General features: G+C 56.2%; 1 protein-coding gene and 1 long non-coding RNA gene across 4 annotated transcripts in view; one reads left to right on the top strand and one right to left on the bottom strand.

The window, feature by feature from the left end:
- SH3RF3 (SH3 domain containing ring finger 3) overlaps positions 1–24,373 on the bottom strand; it is a 315,735-nt gene that overhangs the window by 82,059 nt on the left and 209,303 nt on the right. For both annotated transcript variants that reach the window (XM_012737611.3, XM_076001083.1), the window contains exon 4: positions 14,194–14,547. In XM_012737611.3, the coding sequence (XP_012593065.2) occupies positions 14,194–14,547 (354 nt within the window). The remainder of the gene's footprint in view (positions 1–14,193; positions 14,548–24,373) is intronic.
- On the top strand, positions 865–24,131 carry LOC105856125 (uncharacterized). Of its 2 annotated transcripts, XR_012918629.1 has the most exons (7): positions 865–3,201; positions 3,537–3,783; positions 3,989–4,036; positions 4,454–4,578; positions 7,196–7,299; positions 8,483–8,609; positions 16,963–24,131. It is a non-coding gene; the product is annotated as an uncharacterized LOC105856125 (long non-coding RNA). The 2 variants fall into 2 exon arrangements; XR_012918628.1 differs by having other exon boundaries at positions 3,989–4,578.

The following is a 24,373-nucleotide window of genomic DNA, read 5'->3' as shown; positions in this document are numbered from 1 at the left end:
TCATCTGGAATAGGGTCTTTGCAGACATAATATAAGGAGAAGAGAGTATCCTTGCTTAGAGTGGGGCCTAAATACAAAGGCGAGACACAGAGAGGACAGGCATTACCATAGGCCACGTGCCATGGAGTGGACATCGGTGTGAAGCGTCTGCGAGCCCAGGAGCACCAAGGATTGCCAGCTGCCACCACAAGTCACGAGACAGGCCTGGAACAGGGTCCCCTCAGCCTTCAGAAGGAACCAACCCTGCCGACACGTTGATTTCAGGCCTCGGGACTCCATAACTATAAGAATCACTTTCTGTTGCTTTGTGGGACGCTACGGCAGCCCCAGGAAGCCCAAGCAGGGGGTATCGGGATCCTGCAGGAGGGAGGTCTGTCCCCAGGCAAGGGAGCCAGGAGGTCCTCCCTTGCCCGAGGATCCCTGGTAGCACCGATGGGGACAGGAGGGAGACCCCAGAGACACAGGAGCCAGATGGCCAGGCCAGGCTGCAGCTACACGGGCAGGAGGCAGGTGGGGCGGGGGCTCTGGCTGGGAAAGTGTGTGTGTCGTCAGGGCCGTGTGTCCTCAGGTGGGCCAGGTCACAGAGGCAGAGGTGGGAGGGCAGAGCGGGCTGCACGGCTGCCAGGCAGGCAGGCAGCCCTGGCCCTCGACTGGCCACTGCTGTGAGGGAGCCGGGGGTGATTCTCTCGGCTTCCGGTCAGTTCCAGCCTTACTGAGCCGAGGGGCCCATGCTCTGCAGGCCACCTTCCGACCCCTCCCTGGTGGCCACACTCCCTGTGCACCAGCAGAGTGGATGGAGCCTGAGACTGTGGGCGGCCTCTGCAACACAGAAACTCTCCCTCTTCCTCCCGTGTAGACGTGGAGCGGCTGGCAGAATGAGCTCATGCAATCTGGAAGCGCAGCCTCCCTCGTGTCTCCAGGACACGCTACGTCTCCAAGGACTCACCGTCACAACTCAGATGCTTGAGAGAGGAAAGGCTGCCGAGAGCCCGGTGTCCAGAGGCAGCCCCTTACCCGTCCCATCCCCGGGGCAGGCATAGAGGTAGGCAATGGCTGAGTGCACCCGCAGGGAGTGACGGGAGGTGTCGGCATTTCTCCCTGCCGATGGGCTCCGGGGGACGGAAGGGGAGACAGACCAGGAGGTGGTCCCAGCAACGCCTGGGTCACTTTCCCCACAGCCGCCCCACGGGGTCCAGGGAGCTTAGTGCCGGAACAGACACCTGAGGGGGAGGAGGAGAAGGCTCCCACCTCACTCCCCCCAGGACCTCCCTCCTGGAGCGTCTGTGCAGGGGACAGGCAGCCCACCTCTCAGCACTGCTGCATCAGGGACTAAGTTTCAACATGAGCTTTAGAGGGGACATTCAGACCCTGGCAGGGGTGGCAGGCATGGAGGAGCCCAGGGGGCCCCGGGCCAGCAGGGCGGGATGCTAGACTGCAAGAGGCAGGGCTGTGTGACTCCCGAGGGTTCTGGTCCTCACCCCAAGGCTGCAGGGAGACCTGCAGCTTTACATCTGCAGCTTTACGGGGACCTGTCAAGAAGCCCCAAGGAAGCTCGGCCTGGATCAGGGAGCCAGGAGGAGGCTGTTAGTAAGGACAGCAGCAGCTGTGACCATGGCATACACACCCGACACAGAGCTTACCGTGGCTGGGCCCTGCTCTGAGCAATTCCCCTGGAATAAAGCTTCGAATCCTCACAACAAGCCTGCAAATGGGCATTTACAAAATGAGGAAACTGAGGCACGGAGAAGTTAGGCGAAGGGCTCACGTTCACACAGCCAGAAAGTGGCCAGGCTGGGCTTGATCTCAGGCAGGCTGATGCAGGGGCCGAGGGCTCACCCACCACACCACAGGTTAGGTTCCTGCAGCCTCCAAACCAGCACCGGAGCCCATCGGCAGCACCGTGGATTTCCTACCTTACAGTTCTTGAAGCCCAAAGTCCTAAAGTCAAGGTGTTAGCCGAGCTGCTGATACGGTTTGGACGTTTGGCCCCTCCAAATTTCAAGCTGAAATGTGATGGCAGTGTTGGAGGTGGTCACGGGGGTGGAGCCCTTAGTGAGGGCTCGGTGCCGTCCTGGGAGTGAGTAGTTCTGGCTGTGCTAGCTCACGTGACAGCTGGGGGTTTGAAGGAGCCTGGCACCTCCTCCTCCCTTGCTCCTGCCGCGTGACACGCCTGCTGCCCTTCATGTTCTGCCTCCACTGGGAGCTCCCTGAAGCCCTCACCAGAAGCAGATGCTGGCGCCGTGCTTCTCGTACAGTCTGCAGAACCGTGAGCCAAACAAACCTCTTTTCCTTATAAATTACTCAGCTTCAGGCATTCCTTTATAGCAGCGCAAACAGACTAACACAGCTCTGTTCCCTCAGGGGGTGCTGGGGAAAAATCCCTTCCCGCCTGTACAGCTTCCTGAGGCCTCTGCCTTCCCTGGCCGGTGGGCCCTTCCTCCGCCTCTAAAGCCGCTGCCATCATCTTGTCTCCTTCTGTGGCTCTGACCCTCCTGCCTTCCCCTCACGTGGACCCTGGTGGCTACGTGGCCACTGGAGAGTCCAGGAGCAGCTCCCCACCCCAGGGTCATTGTCCCTTCTGCCATGGGCAGGTCTGGGGCTCAGGACTCAGGCATGTCTAGGGGGCCACTGTTCCCTCCTCTACCGACAGGACTAGTGGATTCACAGTCTGGAGGCAGCAAGGAGAGGATTCTGGTCGAGTTTTAAGCCTCGACTAGCTGGAGATGCCACTTGAAGAGAAGGGGGTGTGACATCGGGGAGGGTTTGGTGTTGGACACATGGCATTTGGCCTGGAGACGTCTCGGCGTGTAAGATGAGGGCACCCACGATGCCATCCAGGCCTGGATGGGTGACCTGAGGTCATGAGCACAAAGCTGACCTGGAGGTGGTGCAGCCTGGCCGTGGGGCCACTGCCTGTGCCCTTCGACAGGAGAATGGCCTTGAGCCCCGGTACTCTCCTCTTTGAGAGTCACGGACCTCTGCTCTGACCAGGGTGGAGTAACAGGGCCTGGATTTGGCCTCCTGCCTGAAACAACTGGAAAACTGACAGAACACAGAATCGGTGGTTCCCAAGACTTTGAAAACCAAGCAGTGAAGGACAGAGAACCTCAAGGGATGAGAAAATGGGGTCAAGACAGCGCCCATCGTCTAGCCTAGCTGGACTACGAAACGAGACACTTTATGGCATATAGAGGAGTCACAGTAAGTACACAAACTACACAGTCGCCACAGCAACTGCTATGGTTATTGTCATTCCTGAAGCCAGGGTATAAGGGGACACGGTGGCCTGGGAGGCTGTGTAGGCAGGAGGGGGAATCCTGGGGCAGCCGGTGGGATGTGACCCAGGGGGGCCCACAACGTGGCCAAGAAGGGGCTGACAAAGCAGAAGGAGCCCCGTGTCACTGTGTCCCATGGTTCGGGGGAGGGGAGGCTGTTGCAGGAGCAGCCACCATCACTAGTGCTGCACGCTGTGGAACTGGGAAGGGAGCCCGGGAACAAGAAGGATCCACTGGACTCAGGGATGCTCACATGCTCAGGTGCTTCCTGGGGCTGCGCTAGGGAGACTCGAACCCCCCATCCTGCCTCTGAGGACACGCAGAGGACACTGGTGCTGCAGCACTATTTGTGAAATAAAAGCCTGAATCACTGAAGCTGCCCAAACATCCTGTGGCCCAGGCTGGCTGGCTGGCTGGCTGAGGACATGGGACACTGTGCCGCCGTCTACACTGACGTCTACACGACAGGCGTGGAGGGCTGTGCAGGGCACGTCCAGTGGAAAAGGAGGTGAGAAATGGATGTGAATGATTATCTCATGTCTGTTAACAATGCATGTTTTTTAAAGGCAAAAGGTCAGGAAACTTACATATGAAATGGTAAGGTCGATCCCCTGGGGAGCTGGGTTTGGGGATAATTATGTTAATTTTAATCTATATGTTCAACTCATCACTTTAATATCAAGTGACCATGGTTTTCTGAAACATTTTCACAGGGATGTGAAGAGGAAAACAGAGTTGAACAACTTGAGGTCTGGCTGCCGGTGAGCCCACGCCATCCTCGGGTCCCCACACACCTCCTTTGCTGGGGGTGCTGGGAGGATGGGGTGTGACCTTGCAGCACCAAAGGGGCCAGGCTGGCAGCTTGCAGGTCTAGGCCCGGGGGACACTGTTTTGCTGCAGCGGGCAGTCGGCTGGGCAGTGGGAGCCACAGGTACACAGATGGCTGGCTCACGCCTGGCCCGGAGCTCTGCTTTTGTTAACAGGCCTCCTGTCCGGTCCAGATGAACTCCCCAGAAACAGCCAAACCAGCCCAAACCTGCATAGAACAAGCAAAGCGCAGCCAGCACCCGCCTGGGGGGCGGCCTGCCTGGAGTCCACTCTGGCTCGCTGGTCTCCCCTCCCCGGTGATCTCGGGCCACCCACGCCACATTCGATAGGAGGGAATGATGTGTTGGCAGGGGAGGCAGGGAAGATGGATTCCCACCCATGGACAGAGGGAGGAGACTCGGCGGAGAGTATGGATTTGCAGGAGCAGCAGCACGAAGCACGACCCCATCTCTGCCGGCATCCACGACTCCTCCGGGTGAGCCAAACATAAGGCGGTCGGCAGGGTGGGGCGTTAGGAGGCTCAGGAGGGCTCCATGGGGGGATGTGAGGAGCTGCCACAGGGCCCCTTGGGTGTCTGGGGCCTCTGCCACCCTGAGATACTAGTGCGAGAAAAGGAGGGACACTCTAGTAGCTTTGCTGGAAACCTGTCCCTCAGCTGAAACGTGATACAGCAAACACTCCAAACAAACACGTGGGATCTCACAGCCAGCTGGTGCTGAGAGCTGGAGCAAGAGAGCCAAGAGGTCACACCTGGGGAAATGTTTTTTTCTCCCAAAGGTCAAGACAGAGCGTTCTCTTAAACCGACGCACAGCAAGCGTGGCTCCGTGGGGTGCCTCCCGAGTGCCGCTGCAGGGCAGTGTGGGCCCCAGCGAGGGCGCAGAGGGGCGTCCTGCTGAAGGTGGCAACGCCTCTGCCCCTGGGGATGCAAAACTAAAAGTGCAATGAAGCTGCAGCCCGCTGGCTTGGCGCGGCTTCCTGGGCAGACAGGGCCAGCCCGTCCTGCTCTGAGCTGGTCCTCGTCTCGGGGCTGGGGGTGCAGGGGAGGAGTGACACTCCCGGGGGCCCTCCCACCGACCGGCTGCGCTGCGGACTGCTGAGGGCCTGAGGAGAGCCCACCAGTGCTGGTGTCCGGCAGCAGCTGTGGGGAAAAGCGGCTGCTCCTCTAAACGATTGTGATTACAAACCCCGAAGTGCAGGGAACAGGTTTCAAGCCCTGGCGCTGTCTGATGCACCCTCACGCACCTAACCCATCGCTCCTCTTCCTGAGATACTCAAGGTTTCTCTGAAACTACAGCATGTGCAGGGTAAGGGGAGTCCGGTTTAAGACCCACTAACCGTGACACAAGGGTGTCAGGGACTCTGACCACATGTGGGGCCTGGAGCTGGACGGGGGCCTGGCTTTCTGCTAACCGCCAGCCCCTCTCTGATACTGCTTTGATTTGTGATGGCTTAATTTCACCGACTCTGGCCCCAAGAGATTAGTGAAGACATGGCAGCAGAGAGGGAGTCAGGCAGTGGTAAAAATAAGAAATGAGAAGGGGCTCGGGTGCTCTTGAAAAAAGGAGTTAGGAACGCAGCCCTTGGACAGATGCTTGCCCTGTCTCCAAACCACCCGGACATATCTGCTCCAGCTGAAAGTGCAGCCCAGCCTTGTCTACCACGGAGCTGCGCCCGTGGGCCCACCCCCAGGAAAGGTGATTGATCATAATACGGCAGGTTTGCATTACAGTCTTTGCGGGACCCCATAATGGACACGCGCAGGGATTCAGCCTGTGTAGGTGGACACGCACCTTCCAGAGGAGCTGGCCACCAATGCGGGGATACCAGTGGCCTGGTCCTCAGAGTCACTGCCCCCATAGAACAGTGATGACAGCAATCCCTCGGGCCTAATGCTCCACAACACAGCCCACAGGCAATTAACACGAGCCCAGCATGGGCAGGGCTGGCTGGCAGGGTCACGGGTTGGAGAGGTCGCCCCAGTCGGATGGAGTTCACAACGGTGTGCACAGTAAAGGGGAAGCGTGCTACTCACGCTGCTCCCCGGTGCACGAGCCAGGCACACTCCCCTGCTCCACACTGTCCTCCCTGCAACAGAGGCTGCGCTGGGGTGCACTCACCCCTGCAGCTGCCAGTCGGTAAGAACTGGACTGTCGTTCCTGATGGTGGTGCGTTTCGTGAGATTCCGGCCTCCCCTGGTGGGAAGCATCGACTCGGGCTGTGGTGCTGCGGCCGCCACAGTTCCCCAGTTCTAAATTGGCAGGTTGTAACCTAACACGAGTGACGAGAGGCTCCTCACTCCGTTTGAATGGGGCCAGGATGTGCTAGTTTCCTGTCGGGATTACTAAGAGGGAGAAAAGGGAGCCTGTGGCGTGGCAGGCTGTGTGGGGGCTCCTAGCCGCTTTCTTTGACACCATGGCACAGACCTGAGAAGAAACATGTCATTTTAATTTTTAATGAGTCCAAAAGACACTGTCATCACCCCAAGGAGCAGTGAAATGAGCATGTATTATTCATCACTCACTACCATTCCATCACGCACCGTGTAAATCAGACCCTCATGAACTTGCTTCCCAAAGAAAATTCTAGAATGAAACATTTATGGCCTGATTCTTCTGCTCAGTTCTGCAAAGAGCAGCAAACAGCTTGTACAGCCAGCAGCCTGGGTGCCTCCTGAGCTCCCACCCCAGCAAGGGCAGAGGCCAGGGAGCCCGAGCACAGTTGTCTGTCCCAGGAGAGGCAGCTGCCGTGCTAGCTGCCGACACAGCTTCCACGTTGCCTCCGTGGGCGAGAGGAATCACTTGCTCACCCCGGGAGATGGACGCCAACATTCACCTGCACCGCTGCCCACCAGCCAACCCCTCCCCAAGGTGCTCCAGATCTGCCTGTGGGCTCTTTAATTCTCACCCACAGGTCAGATCTGGCCTGGCGTCTCCACCCCTGCTTCTGCTGTTGTGAATAAAGTTTTATTGGCAGCCAGACATGTCTACCATTCATTGCTGCCTCTGGTTGCTCTGACCCAGTAGGGCAGAGCTAAGTCACTAGGACAGAGACTATGTGGGTTGCAAAGTCTAAATATTTACTTTTCTTCCAGAAAGTGTGCTGACCCCTGTCTAGGGGTGTGTGATAAGAAGATGAATCTCCAGTTTCTGCCCTTGTCTTGCTGGGACCAAAAGCTGTAATAGTGGCCAAAGCACGGTAAGGCACCCCCATGACATTATTAAGGAGAATGGGCCAAAAAAAAAGAGGTGTGGAGCATGGGAGGACAGCACCCACAAAACTAAGGAATGAAAATCTCAAACTTCCAAGGAGGGAAAGGAAGGTCTGCAAAGGAAGTGACAGGACCCATGTCTTACCCACCTGGGCCTTCATAGGTCTCTACTCTAAACCAACAGCTTTTGCCCTGGAGACTTCTTCCACCTGGAAGAGTCATGGATGGTCTTCATCCATTGCTTTCCCTTCTCAGCTCTCTTTCCCGTGTGCAAGAGGCAGTTTGCTTGCTGGCCTTTGACAGTAGGAAGCTGTTCAGTAGCTCCCATGGACCTTCTTCCCTTCCCTGTGTGATCTATAAGACCAAAGGCGTTTTCACCTGCATTGCACAAAAAGCACAAGATTCATTTGCAGCCAAGGACTCAAACAGAAAGTGCCTCTGCTGCAGGCAGTGGCTCCCTTGGTCTTTTGGAGGCTCCTGAGTTAGAGGCATATCCTGTGGGGGGTATACAGAGGGTTCTTTACGGACCTACACCTCTAGGCCCCTGGGCCCACTAGGCAATGAGCACATAGTCCACGCCATAGAGGGTGGAGGTGAGAAGGGCCATCGGTTGGCACCGGAAGCAGGAGGTGACCAGGCAAGGATGCCAGGCCCCTGTGGCAGTTTCTACTGGGGTTGCCTGGGACTCCTCTGGCCTCTGGTGTGAAGGTACAAGCTGTTCCTGGGCAGAGGATGGCAAGGACATTAAGAACCATCCCTGCCCACCCTGGGCCTCCTGGCTGCCTCTCCCCCCTCTTCTCCTCCCCTTCCCAGAGCTCAGCTGCCCACTTCCCTCCATGCAGGGCACCTGCCTCCCCACCCCAGATGTCATCTGGGTGCAGTGGCGGCTGGGACTCACAGCCTTCCCTGACGGTGCACCCTCCATGGGCTCACATGACCTTGTCCCGTGTGTTTCATCCACATGATCAGCTTGTGAGCTTCACTGAGGCAGAGGGTGCGCCCGTGTGGAGCCTGCACACGCCAGGCCAGCGTGTGCCACACAGTGCTCCAGGGCTCTTGTCTAGTGCCAAGGGGACCCCAGGGGCCTCCTCTGACATGTCCCTCCCTCATCTGCCTTGACCAGCCCAGAGTCACAGGCAGAACTTGTGAATGTGGCTCCTGTCTCATCAGAGCTGCAAAAGAAACGCCACCAGCACCTGACACTCTGGAGGACAAGTGTGGTGCATGACAAAAATCGTCGGGACGCCAGCTCACAGGCAGCCACAGTGTCCTCATCCCCACTCAAAGGCCATGGCTGGTAAGTCACACAGGTGTGGATATGTCCAGATTTGTAGAAAAGTTTTTCTTGTGCATGATTCTCACAGTGGTATTTTTTGGTATTCATCTCAGATTCCCCCAGTACTTTTTTTTTATCTCCTTATAAGGCATGTAATTAAATTCATAACTTTCTGAAAATGCTGAAAATCGGCCCAGGGGCTCCTCCACGCAGGCGGCACATGTCCCTCGGCGAGTGCCGGGCTGGGGGCGGCACAGCCCACACACTGCTGATGACCCCACAGCCTGGGAACCGCGGGCCTGGGGCAGCAGAGTCCTCTTTCGGTTTCTTCAGCTTCTCCCCAGCACTTCCTCCCACTTAGAGTGTCTGTCTGCCTGTCTGTCCGTCCTGTGGCAGAGATAAGATCCAGCCAACGAGGGGAGCTGAACTTGAGACAAACGGCAGGTGGTGATGCATTTTAAAGATGCCTGGAAGCTTCCACGAGGAGCTCTCCTCATTTACTTCTCAGACACGAAGACACTTGAGAAATGTTCTCTTTTGATGTTCTCTCTGCTGAATTTCAAACACTTCCCTTTCCATTGATTTAAAGGGCATTTTCCTGGTCTCCAGGGGTTGCTTATTTGGAGGTGATCTGTCAGCTGTCAGGCTCTCCAGCCAGGGCTGCGGAAGGAGTTTGTTCTGGCTGGACGGGGAGTCAGCCTGCATCGGACCCCGCTGCAGGGCCGGCTGGGAGCCCCCAGCACTCCGTCTGCTGAACCAGAAGGTGCCACCAGCAGCACAGACGCAGCCATTGGAGCAATGCTGGCCTCAGTTTGTAAGGGCCTCAGCGCTTCTCCTCCCTTTTAAGAAGGGCGGGGCTGGAGGACTGGCTTTGGCCACTGAATTGTGAGCAGAGGTGACACATGTCCCCTGCGTGCAAGAGCCCCTAAGGGCTGCTGCACAGGCTGCCACGTTTCTGCCCCTGCCATGGTCACTGGAGACGCTCCACACCAGGGGCCAGCAGTGTTCTCTGTGCAGGGCCTGACAATGCTCAGGCTTTGTGGTTCATACACTCTGTTATGAGTATGCAGCACCCCTGCCGTGGCCCACAATGAGCTACAAATGATATATAAATGGGCAATGTGGCCATGTCCCAGTAAAGCTCTGATTTACTAAAACAGGCAGAGAGCTGTACTTGGCCTGCAGCTGTTTGCTGGTATCCCTGGGGGGAGGACACCGGAGCTGAGCCACCTGCCCATAACACGTGCAGTGTGAGACGCAGGCATCCACTGCTTTATGCCTCCAGGAGTGTGGGATGCTTGTTACGTGGCGTGGCCACCCACGCTGACTGACATGGGGCACTCCACAGCTAACTGTGTCCCCTGAGCATCTGCAGGCAGTTTGGTGACTCCTCAGTCACTTGCCTTTTTTTGTGTGTGGTTATGAGGAAAGTCTTCTAAACTATAAGCAATCATGTCCCAATTTATCCAATAACCTTGATAAGCAAATATCTGGATTTCTAAGAGTGGAGTTGTCCTGAATAGCCTCTTCCCCACTCCTTTCCTTGGAGAGTCCTCTCTGTCCCCCGCAGAAAGCTGATGTGTGAGGCTACTCCATTATTCAGGAGGAACGGAGCTGACCCTCTGACCTCTCCAAATAGCAGGGAGAAAGAATTCCTAAGGGTTCGAATATGAGCAGGACAGCCATCTGAGGCTCAGCCCCACTGCGTGCCCCTGGGATTTCTCAGCTAGACACCCAGCAGCTGTGTCCTCTCTGTAGCCATTGGCGTGGATCTGAGGCCCATGGGGCACTGGGGAAGGCCACTCGGCCTTTTCAGTGCTGCACTGTTGCATGTGCAAGACTGTTCAGTGTGCAATGCTATGATGTGGGTCACGTGGCCCACCCAGGAAGAAAATCAGCATGTGCGAGCCCCACCATGGGCCAGGCATGAGGACCCAGAGGTCAATGGCACCCAGCTCTGGCCCTCAAGGACCTGGAAGCCCGGGGTGTGGGCTAGCCATATGTATAATTAACATTCCATGGCAGACATGTGTGAGATCCTGCTGGCACAGAGAGTGGGGAATTACCTGGCAGGTGGAGTGGTGGCATGGAGAGGAAGTGGACATTTCAGATGGCCTGGAGGGTGAGCAGGAGCCCTGCACACAGCGTGTGTGTGTGCTGCGTGGGGGACAGGACGTGCCCAGGGGCAGTGAGAAGGGACAAGGGCAGGTGCTGAGCTAGGGAGCCTAGGGTTTGTCCCAATGCCGTGGGAAGAACCCAGGGAAGAACCTCACTGCAGGGAGATTCCACAGGGAACCTGGAGTTAGAGTGTGGGAAGAGGATGCAGGGTCCCAGAGGCTCAGGGAACTTGAGGCTGGTGGTGTTCCTCCCCCGGGTACAGGGAAGCAGGTGTGAGGGGAGCCATCATACTCTCCTGCTGTGTGTGGAGGTGGAGGCACTTCCCCAGGGGGAGCCACCAGGTACAGTTAAAATAGAATCTGGTTTGGAAAAGGCACTGGCAGGGAGAGTCCAGACACACCGGGGTTTCGCGGCTGGCTAGTGTTCTGCGCAGGGCTGAGCACACCATGGGGACTGTGCACAGGATGGAAGGAGAAGGCAGGGGCATCAGTGTTCACGTGAGGGGCCGGGGCAGGGCTCACACCGGGGCAGTCGCAGCAGCAGGAAATAAGGGGGAGGCATCCTCAGCAGTGTGGGACACGCTGAGGTTGGGAGGGTGGAGGTCAGGGTGGGACTGCAGAGAGTCCCACACAGGCAAGGGGAAGTCAAGTGCAACGGCGTGAGAAAGGAAGGGGACAGGGCCTTGGGTGGTGCTGGGAGGGGGCAGCAGGAGGGGGCAGCTGAGTCTGCATGGCCAGCAGTCTGGGCCACATCACACCTCTGCACCTCTGTCCCAGGGAGACATGCAGGAGCCCAGCCCAGCTCAGTCCACCCCCTGCCAGGCCCTGCTCACTGCATGTCTGTCCCAACCTGTCCCTTCACAGCAGGTTGCTGGGAGCTTGAGGCCCCAGCCTCTAGGATTTCCCACATGGCTTCCTGGAGCCCAGGAGCCTTCCTGCAAGGTGGCTGCTGCCCCACGGACACCCTGAGGTGGGAGAAGCACAAGTCCCAGATGCTCTCACTTCTATTCCCCCCAAGGGACCCTAGTGGGACGTGAGGCCAGGCCAGAGTCACCTTCCCTGTCTGCCCCATAGCTCCTTCCTTCCTCAGCCCCACTGTCAAAGCTAATTCAAATCCTCAGGGAACAATATGGTGCACAAATTTAAAAAAAATCTGTTCCCTTCCTGCGTTCTATGGCAGACAGCTGACTGCAGAGCACCTGCTCTGGTCCACCTGCTCATGCCAGCACAGAGGCCATGGCAACAGGGGCCTTGTGCAGGTAAGGATGAGGGAAAGAGGAAAACTGGATCCTGCACCCACGTGTGCTGAGCCCATGACTCAGGTGCATGAGGGAAAGTGGCAGAGAAGGCACCCCTGGCCCTCTGGGGACACGGCAGCAGCTCTGCTGAAGTCCACAGGCCCTGCTGGGCTCCTTTCTCAGAACCCCAGGGAGCACCTAAGAGAGGGCAAGCCTTGGACAGATGACCCACGAATTACAGGACATGCAGACCAGGCACCCTGGGAGGTGGAACTGGCCTGGTGGTGCCAGGGCCAGCTTTGGCTGGGGTGATCAGCAGTAAGGCCCCCCAGTGCCGCTCCCTCACCACCTCTCTCCTTCCCTCTGGTTGACCGGTCCCTGAGCACAGTGAGGGTGGCCTTCATTGCCCCAGAGAAAGGAGATGAAGGACCTACCTGAGAGGTGCACCAGGCCGGCCCTGCTACCTGGTCCTCTCCTAGGGCCTTCTGCCAAGCCTGGTATAATTCCTCCCCGCAACCCCCAACAGAACTAGCTTTAGAACACAACTTCCACTGTCCACACCACCACAGCTGCCCAGGCAGGACCCAAGCCCTGAACTGGAGCAATCACATCTCGTTGTCATTGGTGACAGACACAGTCAGCTGCCCTGGTCTCATCTGCACTATGACAACCAGCCCTGTGTCTGCTTACCTCCCGCTCGGCATCTCCAGGATGTTGGAGCAAAGAACAAGACCATCCCGAAACCTCTGCTCACCGGCTCTCCCTGAGTGTGGGGCCAGGCTGGCCACCAGGAGCCTCTCATAGGAACTTATGCACACTAGGTGCTCAAGGACGGCTTGGAGAGTTTAGGCCTTGGCTGAGGGGTGGGGTTAGGGTCCAGGTCAGGGTTGCACCTTTTCCCTCGTGGAAAACGCACCAACAGCCCCAGGGACTGTCCCCTGAGGAATACGGGTCCAAGACACAGGCTCTGGGAGCTTCCAAGCAGTGGGGCAGCCATGGGACCGATGAGCATGCAGGTCACGACCAGCAAATGCTCTAGAAGGCACAGCACCCATTCCAGACCAGGGCCTCAGCCGCCAACAAGAACCAGCATTTGCGTGTGTACCCACCACTGTGTGGGTGTGCATGGGGGTTTGTGTGTGTACGTGCGTGCCTATGTGTATGCGTGTGTGTGCATGTGCTCAGGTGCATGCGTGTGCACACGTGTGTGTACTTGTGTATGTGTGTAGGGGCATTTTTAGGGTGACACGGCTGGATGAAATTGCCATTCTCTGGAAACTCAGCTATTGTTTTAAGGACAATTCTCTTGGTAAAGTTATCTGAGTTACTTACAACTTTGAAAAAGATGGTTCTTCCCCAGCCAGTTGTTCATTGGTGTTTTCCCTAATTTAGCCCATGAACTGGTGCCCTTGCTCTGAGATGGGTCCAGAGAAGCCAAAAGTGACCCTGGAGAGAACATGAGGCCAGGTGGTGCGTGGGCCACTGGGTGGGAAGGTGAGAGCAGACAGAAATGTCATGGCACTGTCAAGCTGCCCTGTGCTCATCTGCACCGTCCTGGGGGAGGCTAGGGGACATAGCACGGGCATGTGGTTGCAGGGCCACCCTGTAGGGTCCTCAGAGACCCCCCTCCACTGCCTCTGCAATATTCATAAAGGAGAAACTTTCCCAACCTTCCCCTGTATATACCACTGTGATGGGTTTTGCCAGAGGTACAGACCATTTACTTGCTTAATCTCTATAAGTGCTTTGCTTGGGTCACTTAAATTTACAACCAGTAGAAATGGAATCAATGTCACATCTGGAAATAGAAGGTACCTCTAGAAATAACAGTAACAAAAATACTAAGCAATGTAGCTAGTTCTGGCTCTGAGCTCTGGCCTTTCTCCCTCCTTGGAAGGGAAATTAGCAGGTGTGAGACACACACACCCCCCGGGACGCAGGCAGACAGCTGTTACGCCAGCTGAGACCAAGACCCCTCTCACGAGGTGATGGATGTCACTCAAACACTGTGTCCCTGGACTGTTGAGAGTCACCTCCTCTGAGCCACAGAGGGTGTGCTCACATGTCTATCAAGGCTTGGGGGGGAGTCCCCAAGGCCAGGCAACAAGGAGGAAACCACAGTTAACCCCAAAGGGTAGTTCTGGGGTGGCTTCCTTCGTGCTAATTCAGGAACTGGGGCCGCTGAGCATGGAGCTGAGGGTGGAACCCAGAGAACCCAGGGACGCGGGCCCTGGCCCGTGGGATGGTTACCTGGGCGGGAGCAGCGCAGGACAGATGAGCCAGGTCCCCGATCCTGGCGGCGGCCCGGGGATCGCTGGAGCTGATCAGCACCGGGGCGCTAATCTCCATGGAATGCCTGTGGCTGGTGGCCTGGGAAGATCTGTGCGTGACGCTGAGCGAGGTGAAGGAGTGGCGTTTCTTGGCATTCTTCTTGCCATCCACACGCCGCTGAAAGGCACTGACTGCCCCCGTGCTGCCTAACGTGGGGCCCGGGGCCAGGCTGGCCACAGCACCGGGGTCGGAGGGCAGGGAGGCGTTGCAGCCGGACGCGGCAGCTGGGCACGGCTTGTCCATCTCAATGAGCTGCTTGGCGGAGTCGTTGAGCTAAGGGAGAAAGGGGAGAGGGGAGGCTCCGTTAAATACCTCGCACGCTGCCGGCTCTCGGCCCTCTCGCGGTGCACGCCCACTCACAAGCAGGCAGTGTGCTCACACCGGTCAGGCGTCTCTGACAGTGGCTTCCAGCATGACCGGTGCAGGAAGACAGAAGAGAGGCTGGCGGGATGTCTACAGATTTTATTGAAAAAAGCTTTCTGGAGCAGCTCAAAGTCCCCTGGAGCTGTGACAGAGAGGAGGGGCCTCACAGAGTAGAGAGGAGTGTTTTCCAGGGGCTGCTCCTTGCTGGCCCCAGTCTGTCCCAATGGCCAGCTGTGCCGGGGTGCAGCCCTGCGGACAGTGAGTGACAGGAGGCAAGCAGGGAAGGAAGTCCCCGGCACGCAGCAGGACGGCAGGTTCCTGGCCTGCCCTGTGCAATGCCGTCACTTCAGAGATTTCCACATGCAGGACCAGGATGCACTCTGGCTAGTGACTGCCACCGCGTCTGCCAGGGGTGTCTGCCATGGTCTGCGTGAACCAGGGAAGCTTCAGGCCCCAGAGGCTGACCTCAGCTCATCCCAATAGTCTGTCATTTGGAGTGATTCAGCAAGGACTCAGGACACCACGCCTTCCCAGCTCTCCCACCTGCTCTACAAAATAGCAGGCATTTTTTGGTTTTGTTTTGTTTTGTTTTTGCAGTGTAGAGTTTGACACAAGTCTGGTCCTGGGTGGGGTGCCTATCAGGAAAGGTTATATGAAGGTTCCAGTCTGTGAGTAACCTGGGAATAAACAGCCCAGGCTGGCTGAGCTGAGCCTTCTCTGGGTGCTATCACCTGGAGGGGTTGACTGGCCTGGGCATACCCCCAGGGGCAGGTCTCAGAGTCACACAGCTCCAGGGGCACCAGCTGTGGGAAACACACGCTCCCTCTGCACCTGCTGTGGGGGTCTGGTGGGGCCCTGGGTTAGGTGACCTGTCAATTCGCTATCTATGAGCCATGACGTCCCTGACTTCTACACCTGAGAAGGTTTTCACTCAGCATGTCTGATGGACCCCTTTCTTAGGCTGTTAGGAACAGGTTGTTAGCTCAACCTGAGTTCATACGTAAAGGGGGAATTTGCAGTGATTTGAAGGAATAGATTAGAAGAAACTATTTACTATGTAAATAGAGATGGCCAGGAAGAAAATGCAACACTAGAATCAGCTTAGGATTGTCTCCACAAGATGGGTTAAAAAAATGCCACCATACCAGGTAAATGCCTGCAAGACCCCATTCCTTCTCCCTCCCCTTCCCAGAAGTAGCTGAAGAAAGTGAGGCCCTTGGGTGGACCTCCCTCGAGAAGCAGACAGCCCAGCAGGGGCGCACTTGAGCTGTCTCTTTGTGTTTTCTCCTCACCAAATGGGGAACCCTGGAGGGGCTCTGGGCCCCAGCAGGGCCAGCACATGTTGTCTATCATGGTAACTACCTGGGGTTGGGGCCACCCAGGCTGTGTGCTATGGGGCACTGCAGAGGCACCAAGGCAAGTGCCCTGAGGTTCCCACCAAGGGCCTTCAGCAAGCTACAGGTGGGCCATGGGGGCAGTTCAAACCCTTCATGGGGAAAATGGGACTATGCAGAGTGTGGAAGGGTACACAGGATTCTAAGGGGACAGAGAAAAGCAGGGAGTCTGAGAAACTCAAAAGGCGGAAAGCCCACAGCAGGCAGCCAAGGTCCGTGTGGAATCTGCAGTGGATCTGCATTCCACCCCCCCAAACCCCAGCCCCCCGTGGGCGCCACACCTGCTTCCTGTGCCAAGCAAAGGCCTGTCTGCAGCACCCTCCTCTCTGCTGGCCCTGCAGGGGGCTGGAGCTGGCAGGTCCCCCACATGCACGGCGTGAGGCCCACTCCCACAGGCTGCGGAGTCTGCCGTGGGCCTGGTCTAGGAACCTCCCCTCCATCCTGTGAAGCGTTGAAGGGGACACCAGGTCCCACTCTGCACGCGTATGCTACTACCGCCTGCAGCCGGCAGCACCTTGATAGGTTAAAAACCCAGAAGCTGAAGCTGAGGAAGGGTGGCCCATCACAGAGCTGCTCTCTCTGGCACGAGCCGGGCGGCTGGAGGTTCCAAGCTGCCTTCAGAGCCGGCCCAGGCACATGGCTGACGGCATCTCCACTGCAAATACCTATTTTTTTTCCATAGGAAGGTTATGAAAAACTCACTCCAGGCTCCAAAACGTGTGATCTAAATCCAGGGTCATTTCCTTTGAAATGTTTCCTCCAACCAGGCTCAGCTGTTGCGCTCTATTTCGTGGCTTTGTTCATCTGCTCCCTCGTAAGTGCTACTCAAAGAACAGACCGGTGCCCGTTCCTTCCCGCAGCCCTCCGTGGGGCGCCCTGGCTACGCCGGGGCGGGCTTCCTACACCCCAGTGTCTGTGTCCCGCCTGGCAGGGCCCAGAGGAGGACGGAGGAGCAGAGAGCAGCGAGCACAAGGCCTTTCATTCATTGCCCGCTGGACACATTCCGAACACCACCTGCCACGTGTCTCCACTCGGAACGTCATTGAATAGAAATAACAACGATGATAATGCCAGCGGCTGGGTGAAAACAATTCCCTTCTGCCCCAGAGGATCAGAGCTGGAGTGTCCCACTTCGTCCCCCTGTGACTCTGCTGGGTGGTATTAAAAACTGCATTTTCAAAATTGGGATATACAGGCGCCAGCTGGTTGGTGAACACACATCCAGAACAGACGGGGCTGTGATTTGATTGACGGCGGAGATTTCCAGCTCCCTGTTCTCATCTGGTGGCCACTGCAGCTCCTGGTCCCTCATCAGTGCTGTGGGTCACTGAGTGCCGGGCAGCCACCAGCACGTCCCCCCAACAGGCTGCTCACACCCCCTTATGGTGGAGAACGAGGGTATGAGAGGCGACCCACCCTTCTCTCTCAAGCTTTAACAATCCAAGCCAAGGTGGGTGCCAAAGTGAGAGCAAATAAACATCCACTGAAGACAGGTGGTTTCCACAGACGGCAGGAGAAAGAGAGCACCTGCCTCCAGGTGGGTCGTCCCCAGCGTTCCATGGACAGCTTACGTCCCTGACATCCCTGCAATAGGCAGGTGAGCTGCCAACGAAGGACCCTCCTGGGAAGAGAAGCAGTTTGGTTATATCTGGTTGACTCATCTTTGCTTCTGGGACAAGCAGCTCTTGGATTCTCAGCGGGCTTGTCTCCTCCTGCTCCAGGCAGTGAGCGATTGCTGTGACAGTCCAGAATGGACCAATTCGTAGGTTCTCAACATACAGATCCATCTCTGCACACATGAAACCAACCCACCAGCGGAGATGGTGGCTTGCCAGAGTGGACACACATGGTGACCAGCAGTCACTGTGCTGGCAGGACACAAATGGCTGCAGCAGCTCTGTGATTCAGTCCTGGGGCAAAACTTATCGTCCTGGGAAGCTGCCATCGTCTTCCCCATAAGCTCCAGTCAGTCACATTGCAAAGGTGGCCCTGGCAGATGGTGGCACTGGTGCCATCCCAACCTAAAGGCTTCTCACTGGCCACCAACATCTTCATGCACCCACTGGACACCCTCACCTGCCAGCACCTGCCCCTGACGGCAGCTCCTGCGCCAGCCGGTTAGGAACAGCCACAGTTTCCCACCTTGTCACTCTCTACGTTGGTGCAGATCACCTGGCCCACTGGCCTCTGTGCTGCAGGGAAGCCAGGGGCCCCGCTCTCCCCTCTGTGGGCTGCAGCACCGCCTTGCCAGGTGCGGGGACCTTGGCCGAGAAGCCACATGTCCTGGGGAGGCCAAGGAAACAATGAATGTCAAAGGATGTTCTCTCCTTCCCCCCCAGCCAGAATGCTAGAATGTTCTGTGCTGGCTACCAACGGTGAGGGGTGGGGTGTAGTGGGGTGGCCAGTGCCTCCTGGGACTCTGCAGAGGGGTGCACCCTCCCCACAGATGCTCGTCTGGAAGTAAGAGGGCTCCATACGTGTCGAGAGGTCCCCGATCTGTCGGTCAGGTGGGTGCCCCCTACCCACAGACAGGCGCACACACAACCAATGCGCCCAAGAACTACGCTGCTGACTTTTTTTTTTTTTTTTGGATACAGAAAATGTTTCCAACTTCCATAAAAAATGGAAGCAAAATGTTAGCACTGACATTTTCAAAGTTTTGATGAGTTTCTCCTTTACCCTGAGGACCGTCTCTGGTTCCTGGACAGGAAGGCCCCATCGCAGGTGTGCCCATCCCACGCTGTCGCCACCGGCCCTGGATGCTCCTGGGATGGCAAGGACAGGCTGGTGCCGCTGCTGGCTGTGCGACTCTGCCCTGCCACCTCTCGGCTTAGCCATGCTCTGCCTACGACTTCGACCGACTTCACTAGCTTAGCTGTGATGTCCCTCCACAACCACTTTCCAGCCACAGAACCATCTAGAAATGTAAGAAGAACTGAAGAGTTCCTCCTAGTCACCGTTTAAACGGTTCCATGGAATGTCCTCTTGGACTAGCATGAGCTGTAGCATCCTGGCAGCACCTGAGCGTGGGGCCCGGGCTAGGTAAGGAGCGCCCCTCCCTCCCCAGGCCACGTGAGCCACGAGCTCCTGTGGCAGCCACAGCCAGCCCGGGATGTGGGTGATGGGTCCAGGCTGGGCCAGAGCACAGTTACCCCAAACCACTGGGTCTGACCCAGAGGACTTTAAACTGAATGTATGCAAGAGGAAGTTTTTGTTTGTTTGTTTTCAAGAAATAAGATGAGGGAGGAGAGCAGACACAACACAAAAAGAAGAGCAGTGTGGTGGAAGGTGCCCAGCAGTTTCCAGGAAAAATAATAGGAAGTAGCTGTCCAGCCCTGGAACCTCTGCCCTGACCCCGAGCAGGGTAAGAACCCTCTCAGCATGGAGTGACGGGGCCTGACTGCCATGAGAGGGAGGCAACCTGTCCCGAAACCCACATCATTGCGGAAATCCAGGAAGCCAAGGGTGCCAGCTGGGGGCCAGGGCTCACAGTTTAAAAAGAAGGCAACAAATGACTCTTTTCAGAGATGGGCCATTCAGACGACAAATACTGATTGGGGAAACCTACCACGCCCCGGCTCTGAACAAAGACCCCGTTCTGAAGGAGCTGCTATTTCAGTGTGGACCGAAGCACGCGGGGATCTTTGCACAGAGCCAATTCCGGCATAAAAGGTGTGGGTGGTGCCCTCGTTCCTGCATTTCTACAAGCTCCCAGGAGGGACACAGACGGGAGGCTGTTCCTGAAGACCCCACTCCAGCAGCAAGCTTCTAAAACAGTGCTAGCAGGCTCAGCTTCACAACAGAAGTGCCCTCCTTGGGAACCCCCCAGGGCAGCAGACACGTGTGTCCTGGAGACTCCTGCTGGCCTCTGCCTTCACTTGCTGCTCCCAGCCCATGCTGGTCATTGGCCTGTTGGGTCTTAGAGCCTCACAAACTCAGGAATGGGTGAGGAATGGCCTTTATTTGCCTGAAATTCCCATTGGAAGAAACCTTGGGAGCTTCTGCCTCACTGAGCTAGGCAGGCAAAGACAGCTAGGATGTGCTTTGATCGACATTTCTTTAGGAGATTAAGTCCTCGGTAGGGTGGTAGAGAAGGAAGGATTCCCTTCAACCCTGCCCCCTGACTTTCCTCGTAGACCGCCCGCATCCCAGAGGTTGTGTGTGGCAAACACCTACTGCCTTTGAGGAGAAAGTCTACCAAAACCAGAGCGCCTGCTGGTCAGAACCAAGTGGCCTGGTGACAACCCCTGGCCAAGCACATCTGAGATCCACCTTCATCCCCACACATGCTCATCCTACCCTTATTACAACAACCGTCTGAGGCCACAGCAACATGGCCATTTTACAGATGAAGAGACTGAGGGTCAGAGAGGTTCAGTGACGTGTTCTAAGTCACACCATGAACAAGCAGCACGATGGCCACTGCCCGCAGGTTTTCTGCTACATCTCATCAGATCTCATCACTGCAGGGCACAGAGGGCCTTCTCATCTTGCTACATCTCTGGGTTAAAATGATGACTGCATTCACCGAGGTATGCCTACACCCTTGGCAATTGGAAGGGGCTGGGTTCATTTTAGAGATCCAAATGTTGGAGGATGTGCTGGGGGCAGGCGCTGCAGGTTAACTGGAGGAGGGTGGCTGGAAAGTGACCTGGGGCCCCAAACCTGGGAGGTGCGGGAGGGAGCCAGCCTCCTGGCATCTGGGGAAGGGCGCTGGGGAGGTGGGAACAGCAAGTGCGAAGGTCCATGGTAGAAGCTGGCTGGAGCATCTGAGAAGGAACGAGGAGGACAGAGTGGCTGGAGCAGGTGCATGGGTAGAAATGAGGTCAGCGTCATGGGGTCAGATGTGGCCAGGGCTCCCGGGCCTCTGGGAGGTGTTGGCTGTCCTGAGTGAGAGGGGGGCATGGGAGGGTCTGTAGCAGCACAGGGACAGGACAGGACCCCCAGCCACTGTGCTCAGTAAAGACTGTAGGGGATGAAGCACTTCGAAGCAATCATGTTATTGGAAAATTCTCACAATTTAATGGAAAAAAAGCAAGATAGAAATACTGATACAGCACAATCCCAAATTTGTCTAAAATATATGTAAATTTATACATAGAAAAGAATAAAGGAAATGGAACAAGATCCTAACAACATTTCATTTCATTCTTTTCCTACATGTATATTCATATTTGCTGGTAGGATTATGGGTGATTTTAATTCTCTTCTTTACATTTTTCTCAATTTTGAAAAGTAGCCAAGTATTATTTTTATAATCAGAAAAAGTCATTAAAAACAAAACAAAACAAAAGAGCAGATTAGGCTGGGATCTCCACTGACCCATGGGGAGACTTCTGAGTCATGGCTGTAACAGATATTTGTTCCATTTTGAACAAACAGTGAGACGCTGTAAGAGCTGTGGTGTTTCAGTTTTGTGAGAATGCGGTCACTTTTTAAGAGTGTGATGTTCAGGCAAGGTCTAGCCAAGGTTTCCTTTTCCTCGGTTGGTTTCATTCAAGCCCAGGTGATGGCCCAAGTCGGACTCCTGAAGGGACTCCAGCATCAAGGGGCGGCCTCCAGAGAGCCTGAGAGGGCTCAGAAGGTGGAGAGGGGCTGCCAGGGCTGAAAGGGAAGGAAGCGGAAACCCAGAGAGCGGGCAGCAAACCACGCCCGGCCGCCAGCCGAGCCTGGTTGTCTGGGGCACAGCCCCGCCTGCTGAGCTGTTGGTTCTGACAATGACATACACAGCCCCTTCTCCCTTCCCTCTCCACCAGTTATCCAATTTTTTTGGGGGGGGGAGCTCTAACACCCAATGGATACAGTAATTTTTAACTTTTTGTATAATAACAGACAAGTCGAAAGATGTACCCATCAGCATTCTGCCTCCTGATTCTGTGTGCTGCCTGCCTGACCTCCCCCTGCCCTCACTGTTTTTCCAGCAAATCACAGAAACCACATGACTTCACCTGTAAATTCTCAGTGTGCGTCTCTAACAGGCGGAGAGACCCACAGTCACCAGGCCACCCTCAGTGACCAGGGAGGCAGCTGGATGCCCAGGTCGTTTCCTCTTTCCCTCTCTCAGCTCTGTCCATGGGAACAACTCCAGCCATTGGTCGGCTTTTCAGCCTTAACCCTCTTTTGGGTGGGGGTCCAGGGTCTGTGCCTTGGAGGGTGAGAACTAGCACGTTGCTTTGCTTCCAGAGCGAGTGACATGCTTCCACTGAGATGCATCGCTCATGAAGCTCATCCTGTTTCTTCCTCTCAGAACCACCTCATTTCTCAGCTGGGTCCAAGAGCGGATGTGAAAAACTGCAATGACTGAAACCCTAATGGCAACCCAATACACTTTCCCTGAAGTGGCGTATTTAAGAAGAGGTGAACTCATGAACCGTGTTGCAAATTTAGCAATAAGAAATACAAACGAACAATAGAGAGTTTCAACCACACACCCATTCCCTTCTACATATGAAAGGGTCTATGGAAGCATGCATTTGCCCTCCTGAGTTTGTTTTTTGTCCCCTGATGAAGCTGCAATCCCAACACCCAGTCTATTTAGGCCTGGCCAGCCCCAGGCGTCTGAGTACCCAGAGGCTGCTCCTTGCTCCCCCTCCCACATTCAGGCTCTGTCCCCAGCGTGGTGGTTGTCCCTCCCCTGAAAGCTGGGGTTATCTCAGACGAGCTCCCCTGCCCTGCACAGTTTATGGAAACTCACTCTCCGAATGATGGTTTTCATCCACACCGAATGAAACCTGAGACTATTCCAAATTGCTTCTTTTAAGAGCAGGCGTCCTCAATCTATGGCCCGCCGAGGACGTTTATCCAGCCTGTCGGGTGTTTTTGCCACCGCTGCCTGTCCTGCTTAGCAGCGGACTCGTCCCAGGCCCACAGTGCGCATGTGTGGAATGTGCGCACTCTCCAACGGCCCTCCAACGGTCTGAGGGACAGTGAACTGGCCCCCTGTTTAAACAGTTTGAGGACCCCTATTTAAGAAGGTTGAAGTTCTCTTTTCTTTATTCATATTATAGCCTGAAACACAACACTTTAGCACTAAAATGCAATTCTGCATGAGATTTGGGGGCCTCTTACTGCTCTCTACAGAGTGACATGGGAGTGGCTTAGGGCTCACTGTGGTTTGTGTAGGGCAAGAAAATGAAAGTTATGGTAATAATCATTTCTGACTCGTGGTCCTCCCTCTGTTCTGGGCTCTTCACTTTCGTCTCTAATGTAATCCTCATAAGAACCCTGTGAGGTAGGTGAAGTCATTACCCCCACTACGCAGATGAGGACACTGAGGCACAGGGAGGTTAAATGACATGCCCAGCGTCTGAAGAGTGACAGAGCTGTGCTGGAGCATGGCGGGCTGGCTTGTGCCCCTCTGCCTGACTGCCTTGAGGCCAAAGTGGGAGGGGCCCGGCCCATCACAGGCAGAGGAAGGGGCCCAAGAAGGCCGGCAGACCAGGGTAGGCAGGGAAGGCACAGCCAGGTGGACCCCAGGGGTACACTGCAGTGAGGAGTCTGCATTTATTTTAAGAGCAATGGCCCTATGGGGCCTTAAGCAGGAGTGAAGCACCTGTGTCACCTTTGCAGAGACAGCTCCTGGAGCGGCTGCCGTGTGAGTGTGGACCATGGGGAGGTGAGACCGGGAAGCCAGCTGGAGCCTGGGGCTGGGGCTGCCCTGAGGCCTTCTGCCCATACCCCAGGTCCCTGTGGGGTTCCTACTACAAGAGCCTGAAAATTTCTAGTCTATCAGGTTCTCTCTCTGTTCCTTTTACACGCTCAGAGCTCACCCAGGCAACGGCAGGGGTGGGCTTGGGAATGGCCAGGACGTGGCCAGGAGGAGTCAGTAGACATGGGGACAGAGGTCAAGGGCACTGAGAAGGGAGGGGTCTGGAAGGGTGACCCCAGACCCAAACCCGGAGCAGACGGTGAAGTCTCAGGGGCTCTGCCTCCTGCTGCCCCCCGACCCCTGCCTGCTGCTCGGTCACCCAGGCCATGTCCCTCAGCTGCTGCCCAGCTGGGGCCACCCTGCCCCTCCCCTTCCCTCTTCCCAAAGGCCAAATGTCCCCACCGACACTGTGGGAACACCTCCCCATGTCCCTGTGCCCCTTTCCCAGTGCTAGTTTTCTCCACGGAGGATATAATTCCCTCCAGGATTTGCTTCCTTCATAGTGTGGGTTCTCCCAAGTGAATGTGGGTCTCAACAGGCTCCTCTGCTCTGTGCAGGCTGCGTCCCCACGGCCTGGCCCACAGCGGGGGCTCAAGGAATGGATGACACAGGGACAATCAGCAGCCAGAGAGGGTTAGTGTGGAGGGCACCCCATGGCAAGAACGTACTCTTCCAAAAGGGCTCAGCCACCAGC

The sequence above is a fragment of the Microcebus murinus genome, chromosome 3, assembly GCF_040939455.1.
Source record: "Microcebus murinus isolate Inina chromosome 3, M.murinus_Inina_mat1.0, whole genome shotgun sequence".
NCBI classification, from domain to species: Eukaryota; Metazoa; Chordata; class Mammalia; order Primates; family Cheirogaleidae; genus Microcebus; species Microcebus murinus.
Note: the sequence above shows the minus strand (reverse complement) of the source record. Positions and strands in the feature narration are given on the sequence as shown.